The 26,671-nt window shown below is 54.2% G+C and overlaps 1 protein-coding gene across 2 annotated transcripts in view; it reads right to left on the bottom strand.

Moving 5' to 3' along the window:
- The window catches only part of LOC119042249 (tissue-resident T-cell transcription regulator protein ZNF683-like), a 36,753-nt gene extending 10,295 nt beyond the window's left edge, over nucleotides 1-26,458 (bottom strand). Inside the window, exons 1-16 of one of the 2 annotated variants that reach the window (XM_037135954.2) lie at nucleotides 26,388-26,458; nucleotides 25,337-25,464; nucleotides 13,883-14,610; nucleotides 6,148-8,860; nucleotides 5,670-5,717; nucleotides 5,467-5,579; nucleotides 5,173-5,302; nucleotides 3,209-3,348; nucleotides 2,203-2,329; nucleotides 1,923-1,958; nucleotides 1,449-1,585; nucleotides 1,160-1,286; nucleotides 730-869; nucleotides 520-646; nucleotides 332-364; nucleotides 96-208 (exon numbers count right to left, since the gene is read on the bottom strand). In XM_037135954.2, the coding sequence (XP_036991849.2) occupies nucleotides 96-208; nucleotides 332-364; nucleotides 520-646; nucleotides 730-869; nucleotides 1,160-1,286; nucleotides 1,449-1,585; nucleotides 1,923-1,958; nucleotides 2,203-2,329; nucleotides 3,209-3,348; nucleotides 5,173-5,302; nucleotides 5,467-5,579; nucleotides 5,670-5,717; nucleotides 6,148-8,860; nucleotides 13,883-14,610; nucleotides 25,337-25,450 (4,826 nt within the window). In that variant the 5' untranslated portion in view covers nucleotides 25,451-25,464; nucleotides 26,388-26,458. Of the gene's footprint in view, nucleotides 1-95; nucleotides 209-331; nucleotides 365-519; nucleotides 647-729; nucleotides 870-1,159; nucleotides 1,287-1,448; nucleotides 1,586-1,922; nucleotides 1,959-2,202; nucleotides 2,330-3,208; nucleotides 3,349-5,172; nucleotides 5,303-5,466; nucleotides 5,580-5,669; nucleotides 5,718-6,147; nucleotides 8,861-13,882; nucleotides 14,611-19,855; nucleotides 20,245-21,269; nucleotides 21,399-22,480; nucleotides 23,170-24,503; nucleotides 24,709-25,336; nucleotides 25,465-26,040; nucleotides 26,162-26,387 lie in introns of those variants that run through there. The other variant, XM_053660374.1, reaches the window with a different exon arrangement.
- Between the last annotated feature and the right edge of the window lie 213 nt (nucleotides 26,459-26,671).

Genomic DNA, 26,671 nt, shown 5'->3' with positions numbered 1-26,671 from the left:
TAAAGACCCTCTTACTGCAGCTCCAATTTCCAAACCTAGTTAAATGTTTCAGGGACGGTCCGCCTGCCCCGAGCTTCCCTCCCCGACATCCTCACCTGCCGCCCTGGACGAGGCAGGACTGGGGCTGGAAAGAAGGGGGCAGAGATGCCTGGTCATCCTCGAAGGAGATATGGTCTCCTAGGAAGTCGGGACCCGAGAAAAGCTGAATCTGGGGGCGGAGACGGGAATAGATAAGAGTGAAGAAGGGCAATGGAATGAGCCAGAGAAAATGGGGAAGAGGGGGAGCGATCTCAAATGAGCGAAGAGACATAGGCCTCCGCCAGCTCCCTACCTTTGAGACAAAGTGCAGATTATGCTCCTCCACCTGAAAGGAGAGATCAAAGTTTCAAAACATAAAGAGGGAACTAGCCCCTGCCTTAGCTCCTCGGGTTTCCCCTAGCTTCGGCTCTCCAGTCTCCTGTCATTAGCCCCGCCTCACTCCAAGTCCCACCTCCCAGAGGCCCCGCCTTCAGGCCGCACCTGCAAGACCGGCTGAAGCGAGGCGAGGGCGCTGTTGCCTGCGCCCCAGTCGTCACAGTTACGGTACACTCCTTTCTCCAGCACATACTGCTCCCCAGAGAAGCCCACCTCCTGATAGGCCACCCACCTACAAAAAGGGAGAGGCTCGGATCAGCGGGGCGGAGCCGGCACCTCCGCCAGAACCGCCCGGCCCGCCCCACTGTCACTCACACGCCGCTGAGCACGTGGATAGCCTGCGTGTGGGTGCGGTGTCCCGCCAGCTCCACGTCCGACAATGCCTCGCTCACCTCTACGTGGGGCCCCTCGAAGTCCATGGCCTCAAACAGCACCACGGCCGGATCCGAGAAGTCCTGGGCCCCAGGGACAGTCAGGTCTCTCCCACCCACCCACCGAAACCCCTGGGAGTAACCAGACCCCAGAGAGGAAGACCAGCAGGGGACTTTGGGGTGAGGTGATCAGTGTGGCTTGGAGAAAAGGAGCAGGAGGGCGAGAGGCTAGACCTCAGAGAACACTTCAGATGCTCTGGAGAAGAGGGAGATGGAACATAAATTCTTCTCTCAACTAATTGTACTGGGGGGTTGGGGACGGGGAGTATGGCTGTGACCAGAGGCAGAGGGGTGGCCCAACTGATGTTGCTTACCGTTCGGATGACCCGTAGGGAGGTTAGCGCCTTGTCATAGCCTCCCCAGTGTGACCAGTCAGGGTATTCCCCCTCCTCCAGCAGATACTGGTGGCCCCGGAAGCCTTCCTTCTCATAGCCCACCCAGCTGGGGGAGGGTGGAGGCAGACAAACAGACTCAGTCAGAGAAGACCCCTGGGTGTGTAAGACAGTTGCCCCCACCTGCAGACAACCAGGATGATCACTTCCCATTCCCCAAGTAGGGACCAGTGGGGTGGATAAGGTAGAAGGAAGGGTCCTGAGTCCTTACCAGCCTCCAAGAACTCTCAGGGACCCCACAGAGGCCAGGTGGGGGCTGTGGCTGTCCTCTGGCTGCTGAAGGTTGTAGATGTCTCGGCTCACTTCCCAGCTTTGGCCCTGAAAGCCTGGGGCCTCATACACCACAGCCTGGGGGAAAAGGTGGTCTGGGTGGTGGGGAGTGATCTGGACCCAAACATACCCAGCCAGTCCAGGATGGCTCTGCGCAGCATCAGCCCACACAGCTAAGCCCTCCCACTCCCTCACTCAGCCCCAGGCCCCAACTCCAGTCTCTTCTCTGACCTCTGGTCTAGTCCTTACACATAACAGCCAGTTCCCAGTGAGCCCATCAGGTTCCACCTTCCAAGACCCAGCTGCTGGCTCCCAGGACCTTCCTCTCCTGTCTTCCAGCCCAGGCCACGATAGCCACACACATACACAAAACCCACCCAAAGGTCCTTTTTGACCGGAAAGCCCAGACTCTTACCTTGGGCTCCCCTGGCTTCTCCACTCTTGGGCAGCCCTGCAGAGGATACAGAGCTGAGACACCAGCCCAGAGGTGGGGGAAGGCAGATGGGACTGGTGACCTTGGATTTACTTGATCCTGAGACCCCTAAAATGGCCAACCCCCTGTTTTCCCTATCCCCCACCTCCTGGGTAATTCCACCTCTCCTCCAGTCCCATTCCCTGTAGGAGCTCCCAGGCCCTGCCTCTTCCCCCAGACTACTTGTCCTTCCCCCAGGACAAGGCTACTTGGAACCACCTACCAATTTAATGGGCTTCAGGGAGCCCACGCTGGGGTCTGATGTGCTCCAGGCATCAGAGGTGAGGTACTCTCCAGGTTCCAGGATGCAGGGAGTGCCTTCAAAGAAGGGTTTGGGGTACAGCAGCCACCTAGGGGAGGCAGAGAGGCAGCTTCACCCCAAACACCTGGGGACACAGATTGGTGGATGGGAGGGAAGGCTTAGAGAGGAGAAGGTCTTGGGGGAAAGGCCTCTGTCAAGGGGACTCTTGCAGATTATGGGGGGAGAGGCCTCTGTCAAGGGGCCTCTGTCAAGGGGATTATGGGGGAACTCAGACCCCCATAATCTCAGGCAGTAACCATTCCATCCGTGCCCCTTCCTCTGGCCTGTCCCTCTCTCGTTTCACACAGCAGCTGGAGAGTTCTTTCTAGTTCATAGACCTGCTTAAAAATCCCCCGTAATTTCCTGTTAGCCTGACAATACAGTCCAGCTGCACAAAGAGGCCCTGCAGTCTGTCCCCCTGCATTCCTCCTGGGCCCCACATTTCCCCATTTGCTGCTTTCTCTGAACAGACTGGATTTTCAAAGCTTAGACCTCTCACCTCTGGACCTTTGCAGGTGCTGTTCCCTTTGCTGGATATACTCTTTCCCCCATTCACTCAATTAACAAACATCCAAGGACATCTACCCTGTGCCAGGCCCTGCTTTAGGCATCAGGGATACAGTAGTGAACTAAGTGTAAATAATCCCTGTCCTCAGGGAGCTTAGATTCTTCTGGGGCCAACTGCTCCCAGCTGAGGCATCTCCTCCTCCTGGCAGGCCTCCATCACCTCTGGCTGGTTTGGTGCTTTTCTGTACTCCCACAGCTCTGTGCTCCCCCATCCCGGAACCCTGGATAGCCGCTGTCTGCTTACTTCCCTGTCCCCACCAGTAGACTGAGCACTTCTTGAGAACAAGACTGTATCCTGTCACCTATGTGTCCCAGCACAATGAATGTTAAATGAAGGGATTCCAGAACAGCCCAGACTCACAGTCCTGCAGGGACAGCGGCAGATGCCACCTGCATGGGCCTCTTCAGGCTCTGGGGGTCCTCCAAGGACTTGGTTAGCTTCACTTGCTCCCCCTTGAGGCCCTTCTCAGAGTACAGGCTGATCTCTGGGGTGATGTAGTCCTGAAGGAGAAGGGTGGAAAAATGAAGTGTAAAACAGCACCCCTCAGACACTACCAATATCTGCACCTGCTTCCCCAAGTCTGCCCAGCTGGGCCTCCAGGGGGCTTCAGGGAAATCTTTGTGACTGTCTCCCCGGAAGCAAGGAGGGATGACTGGGGTGTACTCTTAAGGTCAGCTAGACGATCCCAACACCAAAGTCCTTGCTGGTCCCACCCTGTTCCCTCAGGACCTGAGACCAAAGTTCTCAGCAGAAGTGTGCCAAGTGCCATGCTGTTTGCCTTGCCTCTGGGTCGCCGGGCTTCCAGCCTGCTGGAGGGACAGGTGGGATGGACAGCTGCTTCCTGAGATCTAACTTCAACTATTCCTTTAAATATAATTCCTGCCTCTGTCCAGACTGGTTCCACTTGCACCTCATCCCAGGAAGCAGCAGATCCTCTCTGCATCCTGGGCATTTCTTCCTCATCAGAACCATTTTCATTGACTCCCTCCTTCACCCCATGATTAAGAATCATCCACAGATGGCAAGGCACTTTGCTAAGGGCATCTTACCCCATCTCACTTGGTCCTGTCAATGGGAGTTATCACTCCATTCTCAGACTAGGAAAGCAGCCTGCCCAAGGACACACAGCCTGTAAGTAGCAGGGCCAAGTATAGAGCTGTTTAGTTTTTGTTCACCCGGCACCACCCATGTGCCTGGAACACACTAAGTGTCCAATCGGTACTGAATTAATCAAATGAATCCAGGTCCACCTGACCTCAAAGCCCTTGTTTTTCTCTTGTACCTCATTAGCTTCCACACCACGATGAGAAGATTGCAATAGTCTACAAACGTTTGTGTGTTTCTGGAGAGGCTTTGAAACTATTCCCCCTTTGCATGGTTGGGCCACTGCCCTAGTTAAGAGTCATCAGCTCTCGTCCTCTCCTACTAGGGAGATTTCAACAGCTCTGGACTCAGAGTTATTCCTCCACTCATTAAAAACAAAAACAAAAAACAAAACACCCGACCGGCCCTGCTTTCTCTTCTGGTTCTCCCTAGTGACCAAGATGGTTTTGCCAAGTTTAATTTTGGTAGTTTGTAAATCGGTGTTATAAAAACAATGTTGTTTTTCCCCCACTTTACAGATATGAAACTATAATACTGACTATACCTTTTCCAACCACACATCCCACCCTCAAAATTCAGGGGTGCTCCTGAGCTGGACATCACAGTCCTTCCTGGGCTTCCTGCCTCTGGGGTTCCCATCCAATCTCTTCTCCTCCTGGCAGCCAGAGAAGTGTTTATAAATCCCCAATCTTATTGTATGGCATTTCTGCTTCAAACTCCATCCTGAGACCCTAGCTTGACCCTGAGTTCAGCAGGGCAGAGAGCAGGTCTCCCTCAGCCCCATTGCCTGGCGTGGGAGCTGGCACATAGAAACATTATCAAGCATCCTTGAGCCAATGGAAGAACAAATGTCCAAGGCACTGGGGGTCTCAGTGTGGGCCTAAGAGCCTGGGCCCTGGCGATGGGGAAGCACCCATATCCACCCCCACCTGTTTGTGTGATTCCAATGGAATCTTTCTCCAGAGCCAGCTCAGACTTCCCCAGGCTGCTTTCCCAAGCTGTGGATTGGCCTCTGCCAGGCCCCGCCTCCTCAAACCAAGCTGAGCACTCTCTAGTTGGCTCCAAGTCAGGAATCTATAGGTGAGTCCATAATAACCCTAACCCTCTGTCCCCTACTCAATATGATCTATCCCAGAGATTCCAACTCTAGGCGCCTGAGGCTTTCTTCCTCCTCAGGGCCTGGGGCCCAGGGTAGACAGGGCAACATCCAGGCCACTCACCCGGACAACCCTCCTCAGGGACCCGATGCTTTTGAGACTCCATGTTGTCCCCCAGGCCCTGAGTTCCACATCTCCTTCAGGCAGGACCAGCTTCTGGCCCTGGAACTCTGGCTCTTCATACAGCACCCAGCTGTGGGCAGAGAGAACCAGGGTCACTGGGTGGGAGAGGACATACCCACAAGGCAGGGTTTCTGGATAGTTGAGGGGGTTTCTGAGCACTTCTCGCTGCACTCGCTGCCCCCACTGCCCCAGGTTCACAGGCAGGCCCTCATTCCTCAGGCACTCTGCACTCACCAGCCTCGAAGCACCCTTATGGAGGCCACCTGGGCCCAGCCGGAGGTATCAGCAATGTCTTCCCAAACCTGCCTGCTGCTGCCTTGGCAGCCGGGCTCTGAGAAGAGGATCACCTGGAGGAGACACAGAAGAAGGGGTCCTCAGACTGCTGAAGATTCCACCTCCTGCTCCTCCTCCCACACACTTGCCCCCCACCCACCTACCTTTCCTGGCCTGGTGTTCAGTTTGCCCTGGGTCTTCGATGCTGAGCTCTGGAGTGGAGGCAGTGAGTGGTAAGAAGTCTTATGGGGTTGTCTTCTTACTGCCTCCCACAGCCTGCTATTCCAAGCATCCCACATCCTCTGTACTAGTCTCTACCCCCACAGAGCACACCACCCTTGCCCCCAAACCACCCTGTCCCAGGAGCTGTGTCCCTATTACTCCCCTTCCCCAGCTTCCAAGAGATTGGAGACACTAAGCCCTTGGGAATCCACAGTGCAAACCTTTTCCTGTTTGGACAGGAAGACTGAGGCCCAAAGAGACGTAGGTTGCACAGGGTCACACTGAGCCAAACCTCAGGCCCAAACACAAGGCCTAAACCTCTACCCCTGAAGATTCTGCCTCCTAGTACCGTGGTCCTCATACCATCCAAACCCTGGTGAGGCCAAGCGCCCTCCCTTGCCCAACCAAGGCCTCACTCACCCAGCCCTCAGGGGGCCCAGCACCTTCAGGCTTCTCTGTCGGCAACCTTTCACTGCAGAGCAGGGGCAACTGTCCTGGCACCTTTTTGAGCCCTGGTGCCCCATGGGGGGGCAGAGCAGATAGTTTTGTGCCCAGCGATCCCAAGGTGAGAACCTCCTTGCTGGCAGGCACCAGACCACCAAAGAAAAGACTGCCTCCAAGACGGGAAGTAGGCCTCGTGCCTGTCTGCCGCTCTGACCCTGGCTCTGAGTGGGAGCGCTTGGCATCTGTGACGTGCTTCTTCATCATCTCCAGAGGAGAATAAGAGGTCTGGTGGGGCCTGCTAGGGCCAGAGTCCCAGAAGTCCCAGGCTTTCTCCCGCCTGCGCTGGAGCTTCTCATCATCACTCAGGTAGGGGTTCTCTGGTTCCTCCTCCTCTTCCTCCTTTTCTTCCTTTTCTTCCAGTGCAGGCACCTCCTGGGGGCTGAGTCCCAGCATCCCTGGCCTGGGCTGGTCCTCCTCGATAGCGGGTAGCGTGGCAAACATGGCCAGGTAAGAGGAACGGGGGGCTCGTGGCAGCCGGTGAGTGCGGAGGATCTCAGGGGATTCCATGCTCCGAAGGGTGTCCAGGAAAATCTCCAGGTCAGCATCCAGGGCCACCTCCTCCTCCTCCCTCAGGGATTCCAGGAACACCTTGTCTTCAGTGGAGTCAGGGACAAGCTGGGACTCTGGGCTGGCCCCTGTTCCCATTGGCTCTGGGGCCGGTGGCCCTGCTGGGCTGGGGGGCACCTTTCCCACTGAGGAGGAGGGAGCAGGGGGAACAGCAGGGCCCTGGACAGCCCCCGTTTGGGTGGGAGATGAGATGGGGCTCCTGTCAGAGCCCTGGACAACCTCAACCTCATGGGAGGATGGGATCACAGGGGCAATCAGGTCCTGAACAGACTCTTCCTTGGTGAGGGAAGGGCCAAGGCTGCTCTCAATACCCTGGATGACGTTTTGGGGGGTGCTAGGCCTGCCTTCTGGGTCCTGGACAACCTCAGTTGGTTTGGGGGACGAAGTGGCAGGAGCACCAGGACCCTGCACAACCCCTTTGTGGGTGGAGACTGTGTCGGCAGGAGTATCAGGAACCTGCACTGTTTCTTTCTGGGTAATGGGAAAGATAGAGGCATTTTCAGAGTCCTGAACAACCTTGTTCGTCGGGGAAGATGGAACAGACAGATTTCCTGGGCTGGGGATACACTTCCTTCTTGCAGAGGACAGAGGTTGTCCAGGAACAGTAGCAGCCTCACTCCTTACCATGGGCATGATGGTAGCAGCAGGGGGACCTGTGACCCCCTCCTTTTTTACAGAGGGCAGGGCCTGGGGTTCCTTGGGGTCAAGAATGAGCTGGACTCTGGGGTGAGAGGGCACCACAGGCTGCTCAAGAGCGTGGTCTAGGACTAGGGAAGGGGTGTGGGTCTGGAGTCTGGGAGAAGAGGGTACTGGTGCATGGCCCTGAGAGGTGTGGAGGGAGAGCTGGGTGGGGGGGTTAGAGGCTTCCTGCACCCTTGGGACCTCATGGGCCCTAGTATCCCAAGCTCGGACCTGATCTTGGTCTGGGTGGGCTGCAGGGACCTCTTGGTTCTGAGGTGGGTGAGTACCCTCTGGGATACCTACAGGGTCTGGGGCAGATCTGTCTTTTGGCTCCTGAGAGGTGTGGAGGGAGAGCTGGGTGGGGGGGTTAGAGGCTTCCTGCACCCTTGGGACCTCATGGGCCCTAGTATCCCAAGCTCGGACCTGATCTTGGTCTGGGTGGGCTGCAGGGACCTCTTGGTTCTGAGGTGGGTGAGCACCCTCTGGGATACCTACAGGGTCTGGGGCAGATCTGTCTTTTGGCTCTGTTTTCTCCATCTCAGGGAGCTGTCCCAGGGCTGTGTCTACTGTGCTGCTCAGACCTGGACTCCTTGGCACTGGAGCCATGGGCCTGGGAAGCCTGCTGGCAGGTGGGTTTTGCTCAGCAGGCACAATACTACTTAGCAGCTCCAGGGCCTGACTGTGGCTGGGCAAGCCCTCAGCCCTGTGGCTCACCACCACTGCCCGGACAGCACTGCGGCCCCTGGGCAGCACTGGCTCCAAGGTCACAGAGCTTCTCACCCGTTGGTCCACATGCCCTCCTACCACCACAGTGGTCCGCACAGTGCGTGTCACCTGCCGTTTCTCAAGGCTTATACCTGGGTGGGGGCTTGGCTCACGGGGCCCAGGCAGGGGCACCAAGAGCTCAGTCCTTGCTATGGCTCCCAGCCTTGGTGGCTCAGTCCTAGGGTCTTGGGAGTTGCCATCACCCTGGTCCACCACCTCTTTCAGCCTTCTCACCAGCCTTTTCTCCCTGGGAGGTGGTGTGTACTTTTTGGAAAAGATGGGCCCGTGGCTCTGGAAGCTCTTGGAGTCAGCCCCAATTCGGGGGCCTTGGTGATTCACGGTCTCTTCTCCCCCTACAGTAAAACCATTGACTTCCTTTCCACGGTGACTGTACTCAAACATCCCCTCCTGAGGGGCTTCCTTGTGGGCCTCCGATACCAAGGACACCTTGTGAAAACGATGTTTACTCTCTTGCTGGGCAGGGGGCCGCTGCTGCCATGTCAGTCTGGCACTCACCACTCGGGCCTCTGTCCGAGCTGGGGACCTGCCTGCCTCCTCCATGTTGGGCTCCAGCAGCCCGTCCTGAAGAGTACTTGGCTCACTCTGGCCCAACTCCCTGCAGAGGTGCCAGAAAAAAGAGAGACAGGGTCAGGAGTGGTAATGATGGCTCTCTATAGTGCAGAATACTTCTGCCAAAGTCAGATGGGTAACCTTAGGCAAGTCCTTCGATCTTTGGGGCCTTTGTTTCGTTATCTGTAAAATGGGCATGATACTCCCAGCCTTCTTGCCATTTTCAGGTGCTCCCCTATGCCAGGGACCTTCAAAGGGTAAAGCTGTGGCCTAAGCCTAGAAGGAGAGGGGAGGGATAGAGCAAAAATGACATAGGATCTGACCCACTGGTCTATGAGTGGGGCTGGGACTCTGCCCGAGGAGTCCTCCAAGGAGCCCAAAACTGGAAAAATCAGAGAGCTGAAAACTAGGCAATTGTTCGAACCCTGTTTGTGCCATTATAAAAGAAGGGAGGAAAAGACTGGCTTTGGCTTCAAGCAGAGCTGGGTTACCCCTGGCCCTACCACTCACTAGCTAGATAACCTTGAGCAGGAGACTTTCCCCCTCATGTTCCAGGGTTTCAAGCCACAGAACTGTAATGATAAGAGTGAGTGCTTCATAGGGTTATTGTCAGGATGCAATAAGAGAAAAAGAACAAAAACTCGCCTTATAAACTAAAACACAGACTCATAAACTCTGCTTTGTCACCTTGAATTGTGACTGAATACTAGCAGGTGGGGACGCCTGTGTGCTAGCTTCAGCGTGCGGTATGACTGTGGGCGCACATCTGGCTGCATCCACCGGTCTTCATAAAACTTCTCAGGACCCAGCACTTTGGACTTACATGCACTTTCCCTCAATTTTCTCCTCTATGATCATTTCCTCTATTGTACACATGAAGAAGCCCAGGGTCAGAGAAGAGGAGTGGCTGGCTCAGGGTGTTGCACCTGCCAGATTTGAAGATGGGGATTGAAGTCATATCTGAATCTATGCCCAGGCATCTTCCCTCCTGCTCCTGAGATAAGGGCTCTGATCACATGCAGATATTCCACTGGTCCTCTCCAGCAGAGCACATCTTACCTTCGCTCTTTTAAGGGGCGGGGCCAGGATCTCATTGCTTTTCTGACCCTCTTTGATCTCTCTGGGTCTCCATGACCTCCTTTATTAATAGGGGGATAATAATAACAATTGTCTGAGGAGATCTCTAAGCTCCCTAGAAACTCTGGTGGATCTGGTTTAATAGTAACAACAGCCATTTGTTGAAGGCTTACTCTGTGCCAAACACCTTGCTTTACATTGTGCTTTATGTTCATGGTCCTATAGAATCCTCAAAAGAATCCCATACATTTGATACCTCATAAAGAATAGATTATTAGTAAATTATGAGCAAACATTCCCATTTTGCAGATGAGGGGAAAAGGGCTCAGAGAGGTTAAGAAATTTGCCCAGAGTCACATAGTAACAGAGGCAAGACTTGAACACCAACCCTAAGTGCTTAACCACCACAGCAAACTCCTCAATTACCTGGTAACTGAGGCTTGATAGTTTGGAGGTTTGCTTATATTATTTTATATTTTATTTTATTGCATTTTTAGAGAGAGGGGAAAGGAGGGAGGAAGAGAGGGAGAGGAACATTGATGATGGAGAGAAACATTGATGTGGGAGAGAAACATCAATCAGTTGGTTGCCTCTTGCACACACCTCAACCAGAGACGTGCCCATGACCCGGGCATGTGCCCTGACCAGGAATCAAACCAGCGACCCTTTGCTTTGCTGGACAATGCCCAACCAACTGAAAAAAACCAGTCAAGTCTTGGAGGTTTGCTTTTAAAGGGGATCACAGCAGTCATGGAGAGGCCACGCAGGCCCCCTTCTGACTTCCAAGTCACACTGACTAGGGCAATCCTATTCTTTGACCCCAAGGACCCATGAAGTCAACCTGTTCATCCCCAGCCTCAGGCCTAACCCATGAGGCAGACCCTAGACCACTCTGAAGGACGTTAAGACCAGAAATGGACCCAGTCCCCCAACTTCCCTCCCCCATCTCTGTTTTCCTCTCTCCTAGGCTGGTGAAACCCAGAACTTTGACCCTGTTGGTGGCCCCAGCAGTGACTCAGGTTTTATTAGGGGCAGAGATGAAAGGGACTGAAGCCTAGGGAAGCCTGACCCAACTCGGAGACCACTGGTGACTATAACAACATATGGAAAAACAAAACAAAATATCATATGGCCTATCCTATGACCTGGGGTTTGAGTGCCCCCAGAAAAGCCTCATGTATCCAGAAGGTGGCAGGCTAAGAAGGAGCCCCAATCCTTTTCCAAAGCCAGAACTCCTGAGAACAGGACACCATCAGACACTTGAAGCCCTGGATGCATAAGCATCTGACCCTCCCGCTGTTCTCCCTAAGGAGCCCCCTTTCTTCCAACAGAACCCCTGTCCTCCTTGTTGGGATTTCACCTACATGAGCTGCACCCCCTTGCTGAGCCCCACTCCCCAGTCTCCTCTTCATTTCTGAATAACCATAATAACAACTACCATTTGTTCAGATTCCATCCCTAATGGCATTAATATTAAGGGACAAAGCCTGGGTTCTAAATCATTCATTCAATGTTAATTGTGTTAGGTGATGCTCTAGTTTCTGGTTAGGTTCACTCAAAGCCAACTTTCCCATGAAGGTGGTATCCTAGGAGTCCAGGGGTCAGAGAATTAGACATAAAAACAGAAACAGCATTTAGAAGGCCCCATAGGCTTTGGCAAAGTGACAGGAAAGCAGCTTCAGAGGAAGCCATTGATAATCAAATTAGCCATTGTCAGAATGCAATGCCTCTCTCAACCCAACCCAACACCCCTGGACAACACCCCTGACAGTCATTCATTCCTCAAGCATGCGGTCATTTGCTTCTGCTTGCATACCTTTAGGGACAGGGAGGTCATCATTTGACAGTTGACCTGACTGATCCCTGGACAGTCATGACTGCTAGAATGTTCTTCCGACTATCCTGGAACCTGGCTATCGATAGCTCCCTGTTTTTGTCCTTGCTCTGAAGATATTCCCTGATGACACAGGATGCCTTTTCATAGGCCAGGAAAAGTGCCCATTCTTAGAGCCCTCCCAGGGCCCCATATCAGAAGTGGATTTGTTGGCAGGGTAACCTGTGACCTCCAAACAAGGTGTGTGGAAGGGAGAGGCTGAGGAAGGGGCGGGGGAAGTGTGGGAAAGAGCCTTTCTAACCCAACAAGTCCTGGATTCTCCTCGCTTACTGTGAGTCACCCACAGACTGAGCCACACCAGTCTACAGGTCCACATGCCCACAAACACACACCGTGTCACACCGGCATGCACTGACACACACACAGACACCAGCACAGGCCCACAGAGTAGCACACGCACCAAAACACACCCAGACCATTATGCTGACTTACACAGTCAGACCCACCAACACACAGAGTCAGAGCTACAGAGACACAGCAACACACAAGTCACAGACACACAGAAACACACAGACACAATGACACAAGCACACATTCATGATACATGCACATAGTCAATTCATAGCCCCAAGTTCCTCTTCTTGAAATTCACCCATACTTGAACATGGACACCCCCCCTTGAATGCATACACATTCCCACTTGCGGACCCAACTGGGTCACACATCTCCACCCCTATTATTTGCCAATGCCAGCCCGGGAACCCTGGGGACATAGAAGGATGCTGTCCCTGGAGGTCCACCTCCTCCTCTCTGAGTGAGCCCTAGCCTCCCGCCAGAGTCTGTCATTATTTACCTGGGCCCAAAATAGCCAGGGAGTGGCGGACACAGACCCAGTCCCCCCAAATAACCCTACTGCTGCTTCCGCCCTCTCTCCAGGCCTGCTTCCTCCACCTCCTTCCCTGTCTGCAGCCCTTCTCTTCCAGCTGCAACACCCGAGCAGACCTCCAAGCCGGCCGAGGTCCCACATCTCCCTCTTCCCTGCCACAGGACCAGGCACCGTGACTCCTGCCCAGAGGCATGGGTACCCTGATGCTGCTTCTGCTAGCACAGTGCCACCAAACCCACCTCCACAGGGTCAGGGAAAACCCTGCAGTTTGCACAACCACACTCCACCCTCCACTGTGTGCCTAGAGTCTCTATGAGAGGCAGGATAGAGAAGTGGTTAGAGCACAGGCACTCATGTCCAAATTCTGGCCCCTTCACTTTCTGGTTGACTTTGGGCAAGTGATGTAACCTCTCTGAGCCTTAGTTTCTCTACTGTAATTGGGGCCTGGGGTACAGAGCACTATTCCATGGGGCTGTTGTGAGGGTAAAGTAGGATTATGTTTAGAAAACCGTAAATGACCCAGCCACAACCATCATCATTAGGAACTTTTCAGAGCCCTGTCTGAGGCCCAGTGCCCCTTCCTGGTGGTCCTAGAGAGATGCCATGTTCACCCCTTTCCAGATGAGTTTTAGGGAACCCACCCTTTCATCTCTGAGCCCACTAAGCAGGGATGGGAGAGTTATTTCAATACAAATAAGAATCAAAAAAGATTGGGAATCTCAGTGTCTATTGCTCTGGTCACTGACACAGAGCCAGGTGGGTAATTATTGCTGCACCTGAGGTGTTATTAATAAGCATCTCTGCTATTTGGGCAGCACAACTCTCTGGAGTTCAAAGCATAATCCTGTAACCACCTCATCTCCTGTTACCAAATCTACTCAACAACTCTAAGACCAGATTGGTTAAGCAACTTGCCCCAGGACACCCAGCAGCTTGACTATTCCCAGGTGGGTTCTGTGGTCTCCTGAACAGAACCAGAGAGTGGTGGGTGTTGCTGAGGAGGTGACCCCTCCCCCATCCTCTTTCTCTCCTCAGGTGGACAGGGGACAGGAGCAGCAGTGGGTTCCAGGACCAGGAATGTGAGTGTGGATGAGGAGAGTGAAAGGAAGGCAAGTTGTGGGGGAGATGGCAGAGTCAGTTCATGCCCAGGGAGCTGAATGAATGGGCCTGAAGTTGAGAAAGTCTGGAGATGAGGCAGAGACCCCAGAAAGGGCAGCCAGGCCAGTTTCTCCTCCCACCACCACCCCACATGGGGACCAACCTGTACTCACCGTCTGTGTGGGGACCCAGGTGTCCAGGGGGCCTGGAGTTCCTGCTGCTGGGCTGAGCTTTTCTGATGCCGTGAGGCTTTTAGCCCGGACTCCTGGGGTGGGTCAGTTGGGCACCCCGTGATGGGGCGGGGCCCCTGGAGAGGATTTTGCCAGCCCCTGAATTCCTCAGGGCAGAAGGGGTGGAGAGCTTGTTGGGCCGGTTTGGGCTCCTCACCCTCTTCCCCAGGAGTCTGCCCACGCCCCTGCAGGATGACAGTGATGTGGTAGCGGGTCCTCCTGGCAGAAGGACGCTCAGGCAGGATCTGGGCTGCTTCTGGCAGTGCTGGCTCTGGGGTAGCAGGCTTGCCCTTTGTCCCCTCTGCCTTGAGGAAGGATGCTGGGCGGGGCATCATGTTTTTCACGTTGCCAGGTGGCTCAGGATTCAGAGGGATATCTGGGGCCATGTATGGGGGTTGCAAACAAAGGCAGTCTGGGGTTCCCTGTTCCAAATGTCCAGGAGCTTGCACTGGGCATGAGGGGCACCTGGGACCATCAGGGTCTGCTGCCAGTGCTGGGCTCTCCAGGTCCATGGAGGCATAGTTGGCCATGTCAGAAGCGCTGCCCACAGCTGGCCTCTGTAGGCGCCCCAGGGGCTGAGCAGGCCCCCCTGAGCTGTGTCTTCGCTTCCAAAGCCAGGAACCCTGGCTCCCATCCTGAAGGTCCCACTCTGAGCGGCTCTTGGCTTGGGTCTGAGGGAAAACAGAGGCAGGGCCTGGTGACAGCATCTTCCCCCTGCCCTCCAGGCACCCTAATCACCCTTGACTGCCCTCCTTGGCACAGGAGAAGCACAGCTTCCCTAAGGAGATGCTGCCAGGACCATGAGCTGGATGAAGGGGCAGAGCTCTGGGAAAGCCCCTCAGCATTTAACTCACCCCCTCCCATTTTACATATGAGAAAAGGGAGACCCAGAGAGGACACAGACATGAATAATGTCACAAGTGAGGGCCCAACTCTCAGGACAACTGCTGCTTTCCCAAGACCCCCAGGTCTCTGCTCCTTTGGAATCAGCTTCCCCGGGGATTAGGGGCTTCGTGGGCATGTCTTCCACAAGTGCCCATGGCCTCTGTTCACTCCAGGGTTCCAGAGAGCCTGCAGCCACTTCCCCAGTACCCTCCCACTTGAGATTCCCAGGCACACCTGGGCATACGATGTTCCTGGGACGTGAGGGAGTCGGGGAAGAGGGTTTCCCTGAAATTGGGACAAACCTGACCTGTGTCTGTTGTCTTCCATTGGAGCCAAGTTTGGCTGTGGGGGTCAGGGGACAGGGCCCAGGATACCAGACCCATATGGACGCTGCCCTCTCTCTCCCAAAACCACCAGTTTTTGAGGATGGGTTTATGCTCTTGGCAACAGAGCAGCCAAGTCTGAGGTCAAAAATCCCTTTTAGCAGGAACCGTTGATCCCAAATACCTCAATTTACTCATCTATGAATAGATGCAGCCTCTCCTTCACCAGGGGCTGAACACCTCAAGAGCCAGGAGGGCAGAGTGATTGGTGTGGGGCCTGGAGGTGGCAACTGGGCTTGAACCCTAGCTTTGCTACTTCCTAGCTGCAATACCTCTCGTATCTTAGATTCTCTATGTATAAAACTGGCATGATAATAACAGTATCTGCTTTCTGAGAGTGCTGTAAAGATTTCATGAGATAATCCATGCAGAGCACCAGAAAATAATAAGTACTCAATTAAGCACTAGTAATTAAGAATGGTACTCAGGACCGCAGAGAGACACACAGCTGCCCGAACCATCTCTAGGGGAGGACACTCAGTACTGCCCAACCCATGGCTCAGATGGGAAGACCGTGGCCAGAAGATTAAGTGTCTAGGAGATATGGACCTCTGGCCCAGCATCATCCCAAGGGGTCCATGCCAAAAAGTGGGGAAAAGGAACCAAAGATGGGAGGAGGCCAAGGTAAAGCAGGAAGTGTGGGAAAGGGGGTTCTGGGAACAGGTGCAGACCCTACATGCCTCCCCAGGGACCAGGTGTTAGGAAGCTCATGTTTCCTGAGCATCTAAACCCACATTGGATGTTCTACATCCATTACCTCATTTCTCACAACTGCTCTGAGAGGCATTATCGTCTCCATTTTGCAGAAGGAGAAACTGAGGTTCAGAGATGAGGAGTGATCTGCCCAGGGTCCCCCTGTGACTCAGTGGCAGAGGGAGGACCAGAGAACTCCAGTTGTCTGAATCATGAGTCAGGGTTCTCAGGGTCTGCCCCTCCCAGAGCTTCTGCCCATTCCTTGCCTCTCCTTTGCATTCTCTCCTACCTTGAGACTGACATTGTTGGTGCTGCTCTGGCCTTGGGCCAGGTCGGGGCAGCTCTGGCCACCCCAGGGCCTGGAAAGGAAGCACAAGGGGAAGGGAGTGAGGTAGTCTCTTCCTCTCCCACCCAAAGACTGGACCCAGTGGTCCTCCCCCAAACTCCCTCAGAGCCCACAGGCCAGATGAGTTCCTGAAACTTGGGGAAGGTGGGGAATCTGCAGCAGCCTTCTTTCTCCTCCCTCCCCTAACTGTCCACTCCACTCTCAAGGACAGAGAAAGAGACAGGATGGGCTTGGGAGAAAAGTGGGACTAGGCCTGTATCAGGGCCAGGACACCGAAAAAGTACAGAGCCCCGATAATTCAAAAGCTCACCATTTGCTGTGCCAGGCTTAGCACTAAGTATTGCACCTGCACGATCTTCTTTAAGCCTCACAATAATCCTAAGAGGTGGATATTGGTGCCCCATTTTTTAGTTAAGGAAATTGAAGCCCAGAGAGGTGAAGTGGTTTGCCTAGAGTCACATAGCTAATGAGCCTTGGAATTAAGGCACTAGGACCATCCCACTTCAAAGGCTGGCTGGATGTTACCACACTAATGGGGGGCAAGATGAGGATGTGCCTTGGCTGCCTCGTCTGTGGCCTTGTCTGTGCTGCTGACCTTCACCCCAGGAAATCAGGAGGAGTCAGAGGCCTGTGCCTCTGTGCTCAGGCTGGTGAGAACTGAGTCCAAGTGCAGACATGGGATGTGTCATCATGCTAGTGCAGAAGCCTACGCAGTCCCTCCCCTTCCCTCCACACCTCTGAATCACCTGCACCCCAACCCCACCTCCTCTCAAGTGGGGAAAGGGAGAGGCAGTGCCACCTGGGCCTATAGGGCAGGTTCCTGCCAGACAGGGTAAAGGGAGAGGGCGTGTCTTCCAGCAGGGGAGGGCAAGGCACTGGCAGGGTGTGGGCACCCCCCCAGGTCACACAGGCTTCCCAGCATAGGGTGGCTAGGCCCTCCCCTCCCCTCTCTTTGGGGTGAGAAGGCAGTACAAACCCTTCCCCTTGCTCCGCCCCCACCAAACCCCCATTGCTCCCAGGGGGAGCTGAAGACTTTTGTGTCATGATAAGATCAGAACAAATGGCTGAATAACTGCACAGACACGCAAACACCTCACGCTATTTTCGAATATAGGGCCCAGGAGCTATTGGGGTCCTCTTCACGATTCCCCCTCCCAGCCATTTGACCCAGCCACCCACAAAGTCTTTTTTCTTCCACTCAAACATCAGCGGCCAGTGAATGGGCTCAGAGAGCTAAAGTAATTTGTTCAAGGCCACACAGCCAGGGACACCTAGGGTTAGGACAGAGCTCTGGCTTGCAGTCCTATGGTCTCTATAAGGCAACAGAGCAGCCCAGGGCTTCAGGATGTGAGCTCTGGAGTCAGACTGCTCAAGCTTGTATTCCAGCTCCACCACTCCCCAGTGGTGATGTTGGACAGGCAACTTGACGTCTCTGAACCTCCATTTCCACGTCTGAATCACACGGAATACCTGTCTCACAGAGCCGCTTTAAGGATTAAATGAGATCATTCAAGTAAGGCAGTAAGCAAGTGCCAAATAAAGGTTGATTGTTATTACAATCTGGGATGACAGGGCAAACCTCTGTGGCATCTAAGGGCAAATGCAGTGCAACCTAAGACAATTCAGGAACTTGTCACACTCCTGACAAAAGGACAGAAAGACCAGAGGGAAGCTGTCCTGTGATGTAAGAATCAAAGTCCACAGAGGTGCAAGGAGCTACTGCATTTGCCTTCAAAACTGTCTCCTCCAGAGAAGAAATCATGGTCTACAGGCAGCTAGCCTGGCTTAGGAAATCGCAAAAGTTGTTTTAAAGTTTTAAAAAAGCACAGGGACTTTATAAAGACCATTTTCACATTCACATATTCAAAATCGACACATTTGTATGCTCCGAGACACTCACAGACGTTTATTTGAATATCCCCTATACTCTAACACACACACACACACACACACACACACACACACACACTCTCACCCTGGGGCCCAGTGGCACCCCACGAGGCCCTCCCTCAATCCCCTCACCTATCCCGGGCTCTGGCTTCCTCTGGGGTCCGCTTCCCCCTGCGCTCCCTGCGGATCCCTAACCCAGCCAGGTGGCGGGCCAGATGGACCCCCCAGCTCTTGCGCCGCTTGGCCATGGCGAGAGCAAAGCCCGGAGCTTGGGGCATCAGGGCACCTGACCACTCAGGCCTGCCGGGCCCACCCGGATCCGCTCATTTGCGGAGAACCGCCTACCGTATAGCCCATCCCTCTAAACAAACAGCGGCCCCGCCCGTATGCGGGCGGGGAACGGTTCCAGATATGGCCCATACACTGGGGCAGCGGGTGCGCTCTGCAGGGACCACTGCAGCCCCTAGGTGGCCGCGCCTGAGCCCCCTCTCCCAGAGGCCTTGCCCTCGCTACTTGAGGTCTCCTCCGTGTCGGGCCAACTTATATAGGTATCTCCTAAGCCTGGTCTGAACTAGGTGGACCGGAAAAAATGGACTGGAAGGAGCTGAAGCCAGGAGGCGGGGCTGAGCGAAGGGTCTCCCCACCACCACCATGAAGGAGGGGCTATAACACAAGGGCGGGGCCATGTGCGGGAATGAGAGAGGTCTGGTCGACTGGGAGGGCCTAGCACCGCGGTTGGCATCTGCCTTGTGGCCAAAGGGGTGACTGGGTGGGCTTGGATCCCGGACTTTGATTACCGTTGGGGCTGAAGCCTACCCTGCCATTGCCCAGCGCTCCTTGCAGAGTTCTCTGTCCTGGAAACCTGCAGCAGGATGGCTGCACCGGAAATGGCTGTGAAACCCACATGGGTGGGTGAGAATGGCGCCCCATACTACCTGTCCAGCTATTATTATTTAATAATAGCTACTGTTTATTGTAATAAAACCTGGGCCTTCTGCCTCCCAGGCAGTGCTCTCTCCCCCCTGATGCTGCCTCTGTGACTCTCCGGTGGGGGTAGGGAACACCTTGTACATTTGAGGGGATCTTCTAGACGCAAGAAGAAAGGCCATCAGGAGGCCCTAGTTCCGCAGGCTCTCTTTGCCAGTGAGTGCTTCCCTGCCTGTAAGTCCTTGCAGGGCCTCTACCCCTTCCCTGACCCCAGCACCTCCTTAGCCCTTTGCCCTCTGTGGTGACTGGTCCTGGCACACAGGACATCATGCTTCAGGATCATGATGGACACTGACATCCTGTGTTCCTGTCCCTCTGCTTACACAGGGGGCTCAACCCTGGCATGTACATGCCATGCATGGCACAGAGTAACCAGTTAAAGGGGCACTGTGGCCTCCTAAGAACCAAGACAAGAAGGTGGCAGGAAGCAGCAGACTGACATCTGGACAGATCAGGTGGCAATGTGTCTTCTGTTTGGCAGCACAGCCTGCACCTTGCAGAGTCCTGGGAGGCAGGACCATCCATCTGTGAGCTGAGATGAAGGGTCTGGTCCCAGAGGGAGCAGAACCCAAACCCAAGCCAGAGGCAGATGGCTGCAGGCATCTATCCCAGGTGTGGGCAGCACAGGCTCTTCCTGCCTGTCTCTTGACTTGCTCCAAGGTGAGCTGTGAAGTCTGGCAAATACCTGTTGGCTTCCCCCTCCACTGTTGAAGCTCAAGAGGCCTCAACAGGTTGTAGAGAAAATCCTTTAATTGCTCTGCCCTGACCCCTCCCCAAGGCAGTCCAGACACCACGATTTAGGCTGACTGCCCTTCCTTTCCCTGAGATGTTGAGGGCACCTTGATCTTGTCTGAATCCCAGCCCCTCTGCCTCTCTGATGGCACCGTCACAAGATCTAGTGCCCCCTGGTGCCACTGGGCGAGGCAGGTGGGAGATGCCAGAGGCAGGTGGGTATGAGCTAGGCTACAGGGCAGTGGATCATGCAGCCGATGGTGCAGCTTCAGGTGAATGCGCTGGGTGAAGCGACTGGGGCAGACACTGCACTGGAATGGCCGGGCGCCCGAGTGCAGGCGCAGGTGGGTCTTGAGGTTGCTGGAGCTGCTGAAGCACTTGTGGCATATCTGATGGGAATGGGCATTGGCATCAGTTCTGCCCACACAGCTGGCTCAGGATCTCTGCTCCCCCTTCCCCACCCCCTCCCTGTAATTCAGGCTTGGATTAGCCGCCCCCCCCCGACCCACCCAGGATTCTGCCCTGGACCTACAGTGTCTGGCGAATTGGACCCAGGCAGACCTGAGTTAGTATCCTCGTTCTTTTACACCCTGCATGACCTTGTATAGGTGACTTCCGCTCTCTGAGCCTTGCTCTCCTTATTGGTTACATGTGGCTACTAATAGTTAACCTCATCAGTATGATGGGTTGAATGAGATAATCACATGGAAACTTTATGAGTGGAGCTGCAGCTTCAGTGGGCATAATTATCAGTTACTGGGAACAGCCACATGCCAGGAATTGGCCTCATGTAGTCATCCCCAGGACCCTGGAGAAGCATGACTAAGTGCTAGCACAACTCCTATATGACAGTGAGAAAGCAGAGGCTCAGAGGAGTGAAGCCACTAGCCAAAGATCACACAGCAAGTTGGAGGCAGAGCAAGGATTTGAACCCACATAGCCCAGACTCAAAACAACAAGGCTGCTTTCATTTCTGCCTCTGTAAAATGGGGCAAGAGTTCCTGCCCTTCCAAGCTCCCAAGGGATGTGGTGAGGCTCATAGAGGAAGGGAGCTAACATTGAGCTGGTGTTACAGGCAGTGTCCTCCAGCAATGCTGGGAAGAAGGTCATTGGTACCCACTTCCCAGAACCACCCCCCACCAACTCTATTATCCTACATACTTGCAACTCTATTCCCCCCCGCCCAAATCCCAGGAATGACCGCCAATATCACATCCTGGCCCTTCCAGGCTAAGAGGGGTCATTCTCACCATCTTCCACATCACTCTCCCCCCCCCACCCTCACCTGCTGTCCTCTCTACTTGCTCAGGAGGATTGGGAACAGAGCCTCAGGTGCCACCCCCACCCCCCCTGCCACCAACAGACCTGGAACTCCTTCCTGCAGAAGTACAGGGGAGGGGGAGCAGGGTCTCACCGGGCACTTGTGGGGCCGCTCCCCAGTATGCACCAGGTGGTGCTTCTGCAGGTGGGCGAACTGTGTGAAGCTCTTCTGGCACAGGGCACACTGAAACGGGCGCTCCCCACTGTGCACACGCAGATGGACCTGAGCCAGGTGTGGGAGAAAGGCTGCCAACTGCCCGGAGTCCCCCAGCAGGGCCTGGGACCCTCTCTGAATCTCTACCCACACCTCCACAGGACCCTGTTTTGACATCAAGGCCTCTCAACCCCCTTGCCTCTCTGCCACCCTCCTTAGGGTCCCTCTCCCATTCCTCAAGATACCCTCTCTTTCTGTCGCTCTGAGGGAGGGGGGATGGCAGTGGTCAGAAGGCCAGGTGAGGGGTAACATATGCCCTGAGCAACGCTTCTTGGAGTGTGGTCCACAGACCAGCAACATCTATGTTAAAACGTCAGATTCTTAGGCTCTACCATGACCAGCTGAATTAGAATCGCTAGGGCTGGGGCCTAGGAATCTGCATATTTACTAGCTCTCTCTATAGTTTGAGGCTCAGTGAAGTTTAACAACTCACGCCCTAGAGGATCAAGAAAGGATCTTACCCCCAAATCTTAACCTTTCCTCAACTTCAGCAGTGCCTGACAAGTTGTGCATAGCTGCCCTTCTTTCCTGACAGACCTGTGCCCATGGTCGCCCCCTGCTGGACGTCAGGGGTACCGGTGCTGATTTGTGGCATCCCACTTGAGAAAGGCTGATCATCATCAGTTCTGCTGTCTAGACTCACTAAAAGCTGCATGTTCCCCACTCAACATCAGACAAATAAACCTGAGAAGGCTTAACTGTGAATCCAGAAAGGATGGTTGTTCAGGAAAGGGCTTTGCAGTAGATGCTGAGAGACTGAGATCAACGCCTAATTGCACCATTAAATCAAAGTGACCTTGGGCAAACTCTTCCCATTAGGAGCCTCAGTTTCCCCATTTTTAATTAAATTAGATGATCTCATAGACAGTCTTTTAGGGTGGAGAGGACTTTGGTAGCCATCTTATCTTACACCTTCTTTCTACAGATGTGAAACTGAGGGGCCAAATGAACCATCCAAGGTCACAGCCTAGATGCTGCCCAGGAGTTCCTTCTGGCTTTAAGGTCCTTGATGCTAGAAGCAGAATGGGAGCGGGGGGGGGGGGTCATTAAAGGGTGGTGAGGAGGGGCAGCAGAGCCCAGGAGGACAATACCTTGAGGTTGGAGAGCTGCCCGAAGCTCTTGCTGCACACATTGCATTCATACAGGATTTTGCCATTCTCTTTCTTCAGTGGGTAAGGCAGGGCTGCCCGGGAGCCCAGTGGAGTCCGCTTTGCTGGAACCACCCTGTCAGCATGCTCTGGCCCTTGGGAGTAGGTTCTGGCAGCTCCAGGGCCTGGAATCCATGCCTGGGGGAGCTGGGTTTGGCCAGAGGCTTGGAAGGCCCCTGGATAAGGATGCAGGATCTCACCCCAGGAGCTGTGGTGCCCAGGCCCACTGACACTCATCAGCACACTGGGCACAGCCCTGACTGGGTAGGAGGTGTCTTGTGGCAACATGAAGAGGGGGTGACATTGGACAGAAGGTGGGGCCCCATAGGCGAACAGGTAAGGTGGAGGCAGGAGAAATGGATACTCAGGACAGAGGGGGTGAAGGTGAAATGGGAGTTCTTTGGAGATGAAGGTAGGCAAGGGGCAGGGGCAGAAAGCCAAGGGGTTGGGGCTCTTTCTATTCTGCCAGGGGCTTGAGGAGGAGCTGTTGTTATAAGGAGAGAAGGATGAGCAGGGGGCTCCCTTGTCAGCTCTTTCTTGCTGGCTTCCCATCTCGTCCCTGCTCAGAGGGTACTTGGCTGTTAGTTTCTCATCATCGGGGGAGCCGCCATGTGGCCCTGGTGGCTGGTGCTCTGAGAAGGAAAGGGAAGCCGGTCAGGGCCCCACAGGCTGGGGTGAAGTTCTACCCCATCTAAGCTGCCTCACTCCGGGTTGGAGAGAGCTCTAGCCTGCAAGCCTGTTGGTTGACTGGGACCAGGCGTTTCCTCTCCCTGGACTTTCCTGGTCTGCAGTTGCACTCACCAAGAAAAGCAGCTAGTATCTGTGCAGTGCTGAACAATTTTAGGGAGAGAAAACAATTCAAGAAGCCTGTTAGAAATCTACATGGAGCAATCTACACAGCTGGATGAACTGGTTTGGAGTTTCAAAGAGAGGTCTGAGCTGGAGTATGAATTTGAGCGCCAGGGGCCCAGATGATATCACATGAGGACGACACTAGATCCGCTGTGTCCAAAATGGACACCGACACATGTCTATGTTGAAATTAAAACAAATCCAACAGAAATTCAGCGCCTTGATGACACCAGCCACATTTAAAAATCTCAACAGGTATGGTATTGAACAGCCAGGTACAGAACATTTTCATGATTGCAGGAAGTTCTGCCACACAGTTGCTACTGTAAATAAAGAGACCAGGAGAACAGAGGAGGGAAAGAAGAGGAGGGGGGGGGAGACAAGCAGGGGTGGGGGAGGGAGAGAGGGAGAAGAACAGGTGAATATTTAGGAAGTGGGTAGAAAAGAGCTTAGCAAGGAAGACTGAGATGCAACAGCCAGTGAGGTAGGAGCTGACCAGAAGTGATATAAAGTAAAATACTGAGAAGAAAAAATAGTAAAAAATAGATTATCTGCTTGGGTTGTCATTTATTTACTCAACCAACAGTGGGGATAGGGGTGATAAAGGACACCGCAGCACAGTCCCTGCCCTCCAGGAGGTCACAGTGGCATAAGGAGATAGCATATTATAATGCAACAGCCTAGAACACAGGGACAGTGAGAGCTTATTTTATGGAAGGAGAAATTGGCCTCTGTGATGCGTTTGAGGTCTTTGAGCTAAAGGGGCAGCACCAGGACTCCACCCCAACTCCTTGAGTCCCAGTCAGGGCTCTTTTCTCATAATAAAGACTTCCAGCTAAACAGGTAGGCAAGCACCATCCTCAACCCACCTACACCAGATCCCATCCCCATGCCTGAGAAAGTCATCACCTACCTCCTCTGGCTCAGGTGTCACCACCTTGAAAGACCCCTGCACCCCTAGGTCAGAGCTCCAGGCCAAGATTTCTAGCTCAGTGTGCCTGAGGCTCCGTCCTTACCAGTGATACTCCATCCCCTCCCCTTCCCATCCCAAAACCTAACCGTGCCCCCCCACTCCCAGCCTCCACCGAAGTGCAGCTGCACGGCCTGGGCTTACTTGTGCTCAAAGAGTCCTCTCTGAGACCCTGCGGGGCTGTGCCTGGGGGTGCTGGCTGTGGGGTGCATAGGCAGAGGTCTGTGCCGTCGGAGCAGGCCAGTAGGGCAGACCTGGCTGGTGCCAGTGGAAAGGGGCACAGCCAGCTGGCACAGAGTGGGCCATGGATGTCCACTGTGTCTGGAATCGGCCTACAGGCTGGGAAGACCTGGAGGGTAAGGGGCAAGGGGCTGGGAGCTGTGACTCTTGGGTCCCTGGGAGGAGCCCATCTCTACCTTGGTTGCCAAAGGGGGAGGAGAAGCTAAGAACCACTCACCCTCACCATATATGTCACTCAAATGGCTTCCCTTTCCCTCATCCAAAGATTTCTTTCTCCAGAGGTTTTCGTTTCCACCCCAGAATTACCTTTCCTCTGTTTCTAGAACCCCTTGCCTAGCATTCCCCCTCCCACTTCTCTTCCTGACCACCCTGATCCTACTGTGTCTCAGACCATCTACTGTGTTTTGAATGGAGTCAAGGTGAGCTTGGAGAAAACCCTCATCAAGAATGTAAACTTTATAAGATAAGTCCTAAGGCCAAGGCCAGGATCAAACAACCAAGCCTCCTGCATGGCCCTGTCCCTTTCTTATGGTCCACAGGACAGTCTGGCTCCTAAGGCACAGGAAAGGGTCTCCAGCACCTCAAGGGCCCATCTCCATGATGTGCTGGGCTAGGGGTGCCCAGGACCAGTGGATGGTAGGAATCCAGGTCCTTTCAGATTTTCCCCCACTTCCTTCTAACATCCCCTCCCTCCACAGCAGACTGACCTCAAAGTTAGGGCTGGGATTCCACGTTACCTGGTTGCCTTGGCACACCTGGAAGTCCAGGCTGGGGGACAGGGTGCTCCCTGTGCTGCTCGGGGGTTTGGTCTTGTGGCAACAACCCAATTCTGGAGCAGGTTCCCCCTTCATGCCCCTACTACCTGCTGGGAAGACAAATCAGTCACAGGCGAGCAGTAAAGGCCCTTCAAATAGCATGGCTCCAAGGGCAGACTCTCCTGTCAAACTACTATGTGACCTCAAGCCATTCACTGGCGTCCTGGCCTTAGTTTCCCTATCTGTGAAATGGGAGAGTTGGATCGGCTGATGTGTGAGGACTCTCTCAGTGCTGACATTTAGAAGCCAGTGATCTGTTCCTGATAGGTACAAAAAGAGGATCAAATGGAGACCAGCCATTCAGAGGTGAGGAGCAGAGTTGGCCTGATTCCCTTCCCTGGGGAAGAGAGGAGAGACAAAGGTCTTCATGAAGGTTATTCCCAAGTGCACTCAGAGATCTGAGGGAATATTCCAGACTCCTCAGGGCCACAGGTAATTTAAGAAGCCACTCTCCTCCATGATGGGAGGGACCCATGACTCTATGACTCTACCAACCACAGGCGCCCCACCAAAGGGAGCTCTCCACCAAGGAGAACTGCATTCTAGCTCACCCACATAGCTTTTCTGGGCAGCTGAGGAAGCCCCAGTGTCCCGCCGCCCAGACTTTCCCAGCTCAGCTCTCTCACCGAGGTCAGCCTACAAGAACGGGCCAAGAGTCCTTCAGGTCCGCTGACTGGCCTACTGGCAAGAGGCCCTGAGTGCTCAGCTGTCTGTTCAGTTAGCACCTCGCTTCCCTGCCATCTTTCACTGAAGGCAAAGCACACCAATCACCTCAGCTCAGCAAATACCCCAAGGCCCTTCCCCTTCCCCTTCCCCTCAGTAACTGTATTCCCTCTTTATCCCAAGTGCCCCTGGGGAATCCTAGCACCCTCCAAAACCCAGACTCCTTTCCTTTCCCAACTCCTCCCAATCCTGTCTCAGGTCTCAAAACAAATACCCCCAAAGCAGAGGCCTCCTGCCTGAGACTCTTCACCTGGCTCTGCAGAAGTCCTCCTGGCTGGAGAAGGAGGAAGCAGGCAGGCAGGCTGGTAGCTGCTGCCTGTGGCTGAGGCCGCAGTGGGTGTAGAGAGATGACAGGAAGGTGCTATGTTTGATGTTGCCCAAAAAGGAAGAAGAGGGCAGGCTGGAGGCCCCGTGAGACCTGACAAAGGGAGCCGCCCTCCAGCCTTCACCTGCCTGTGGCAACTCTACAGGACAACATGCTGGTATGGTGCCGGGGCAGTTTCTGGAAGCACTTTAAAGATTGTTGAGCCCTGG

This window comes from Artibeus jamaicensis, unplaced genomic scaffold (assembly GCF_021234435.1).
Source record: "Artibeus jamaicensis isolate MK-2021 breed Jamaican fruit bat unplaced genomic scaffold, CSHL_Jam_final scaffold_847, whole genome shotgun sequence".
NCBI classification, from domain to species: Eukaryota; Metazoa; Chordata; class Mammalia; order Chiroptera; family Phyllostomidae; genus Artibeus; species Artibeus jamaicensis.
The sequence above is the reverse complement of the archived record's forward strand: the minus strand, read 5'-3'. Positions and strand labels throughout refer to the sequence as shown.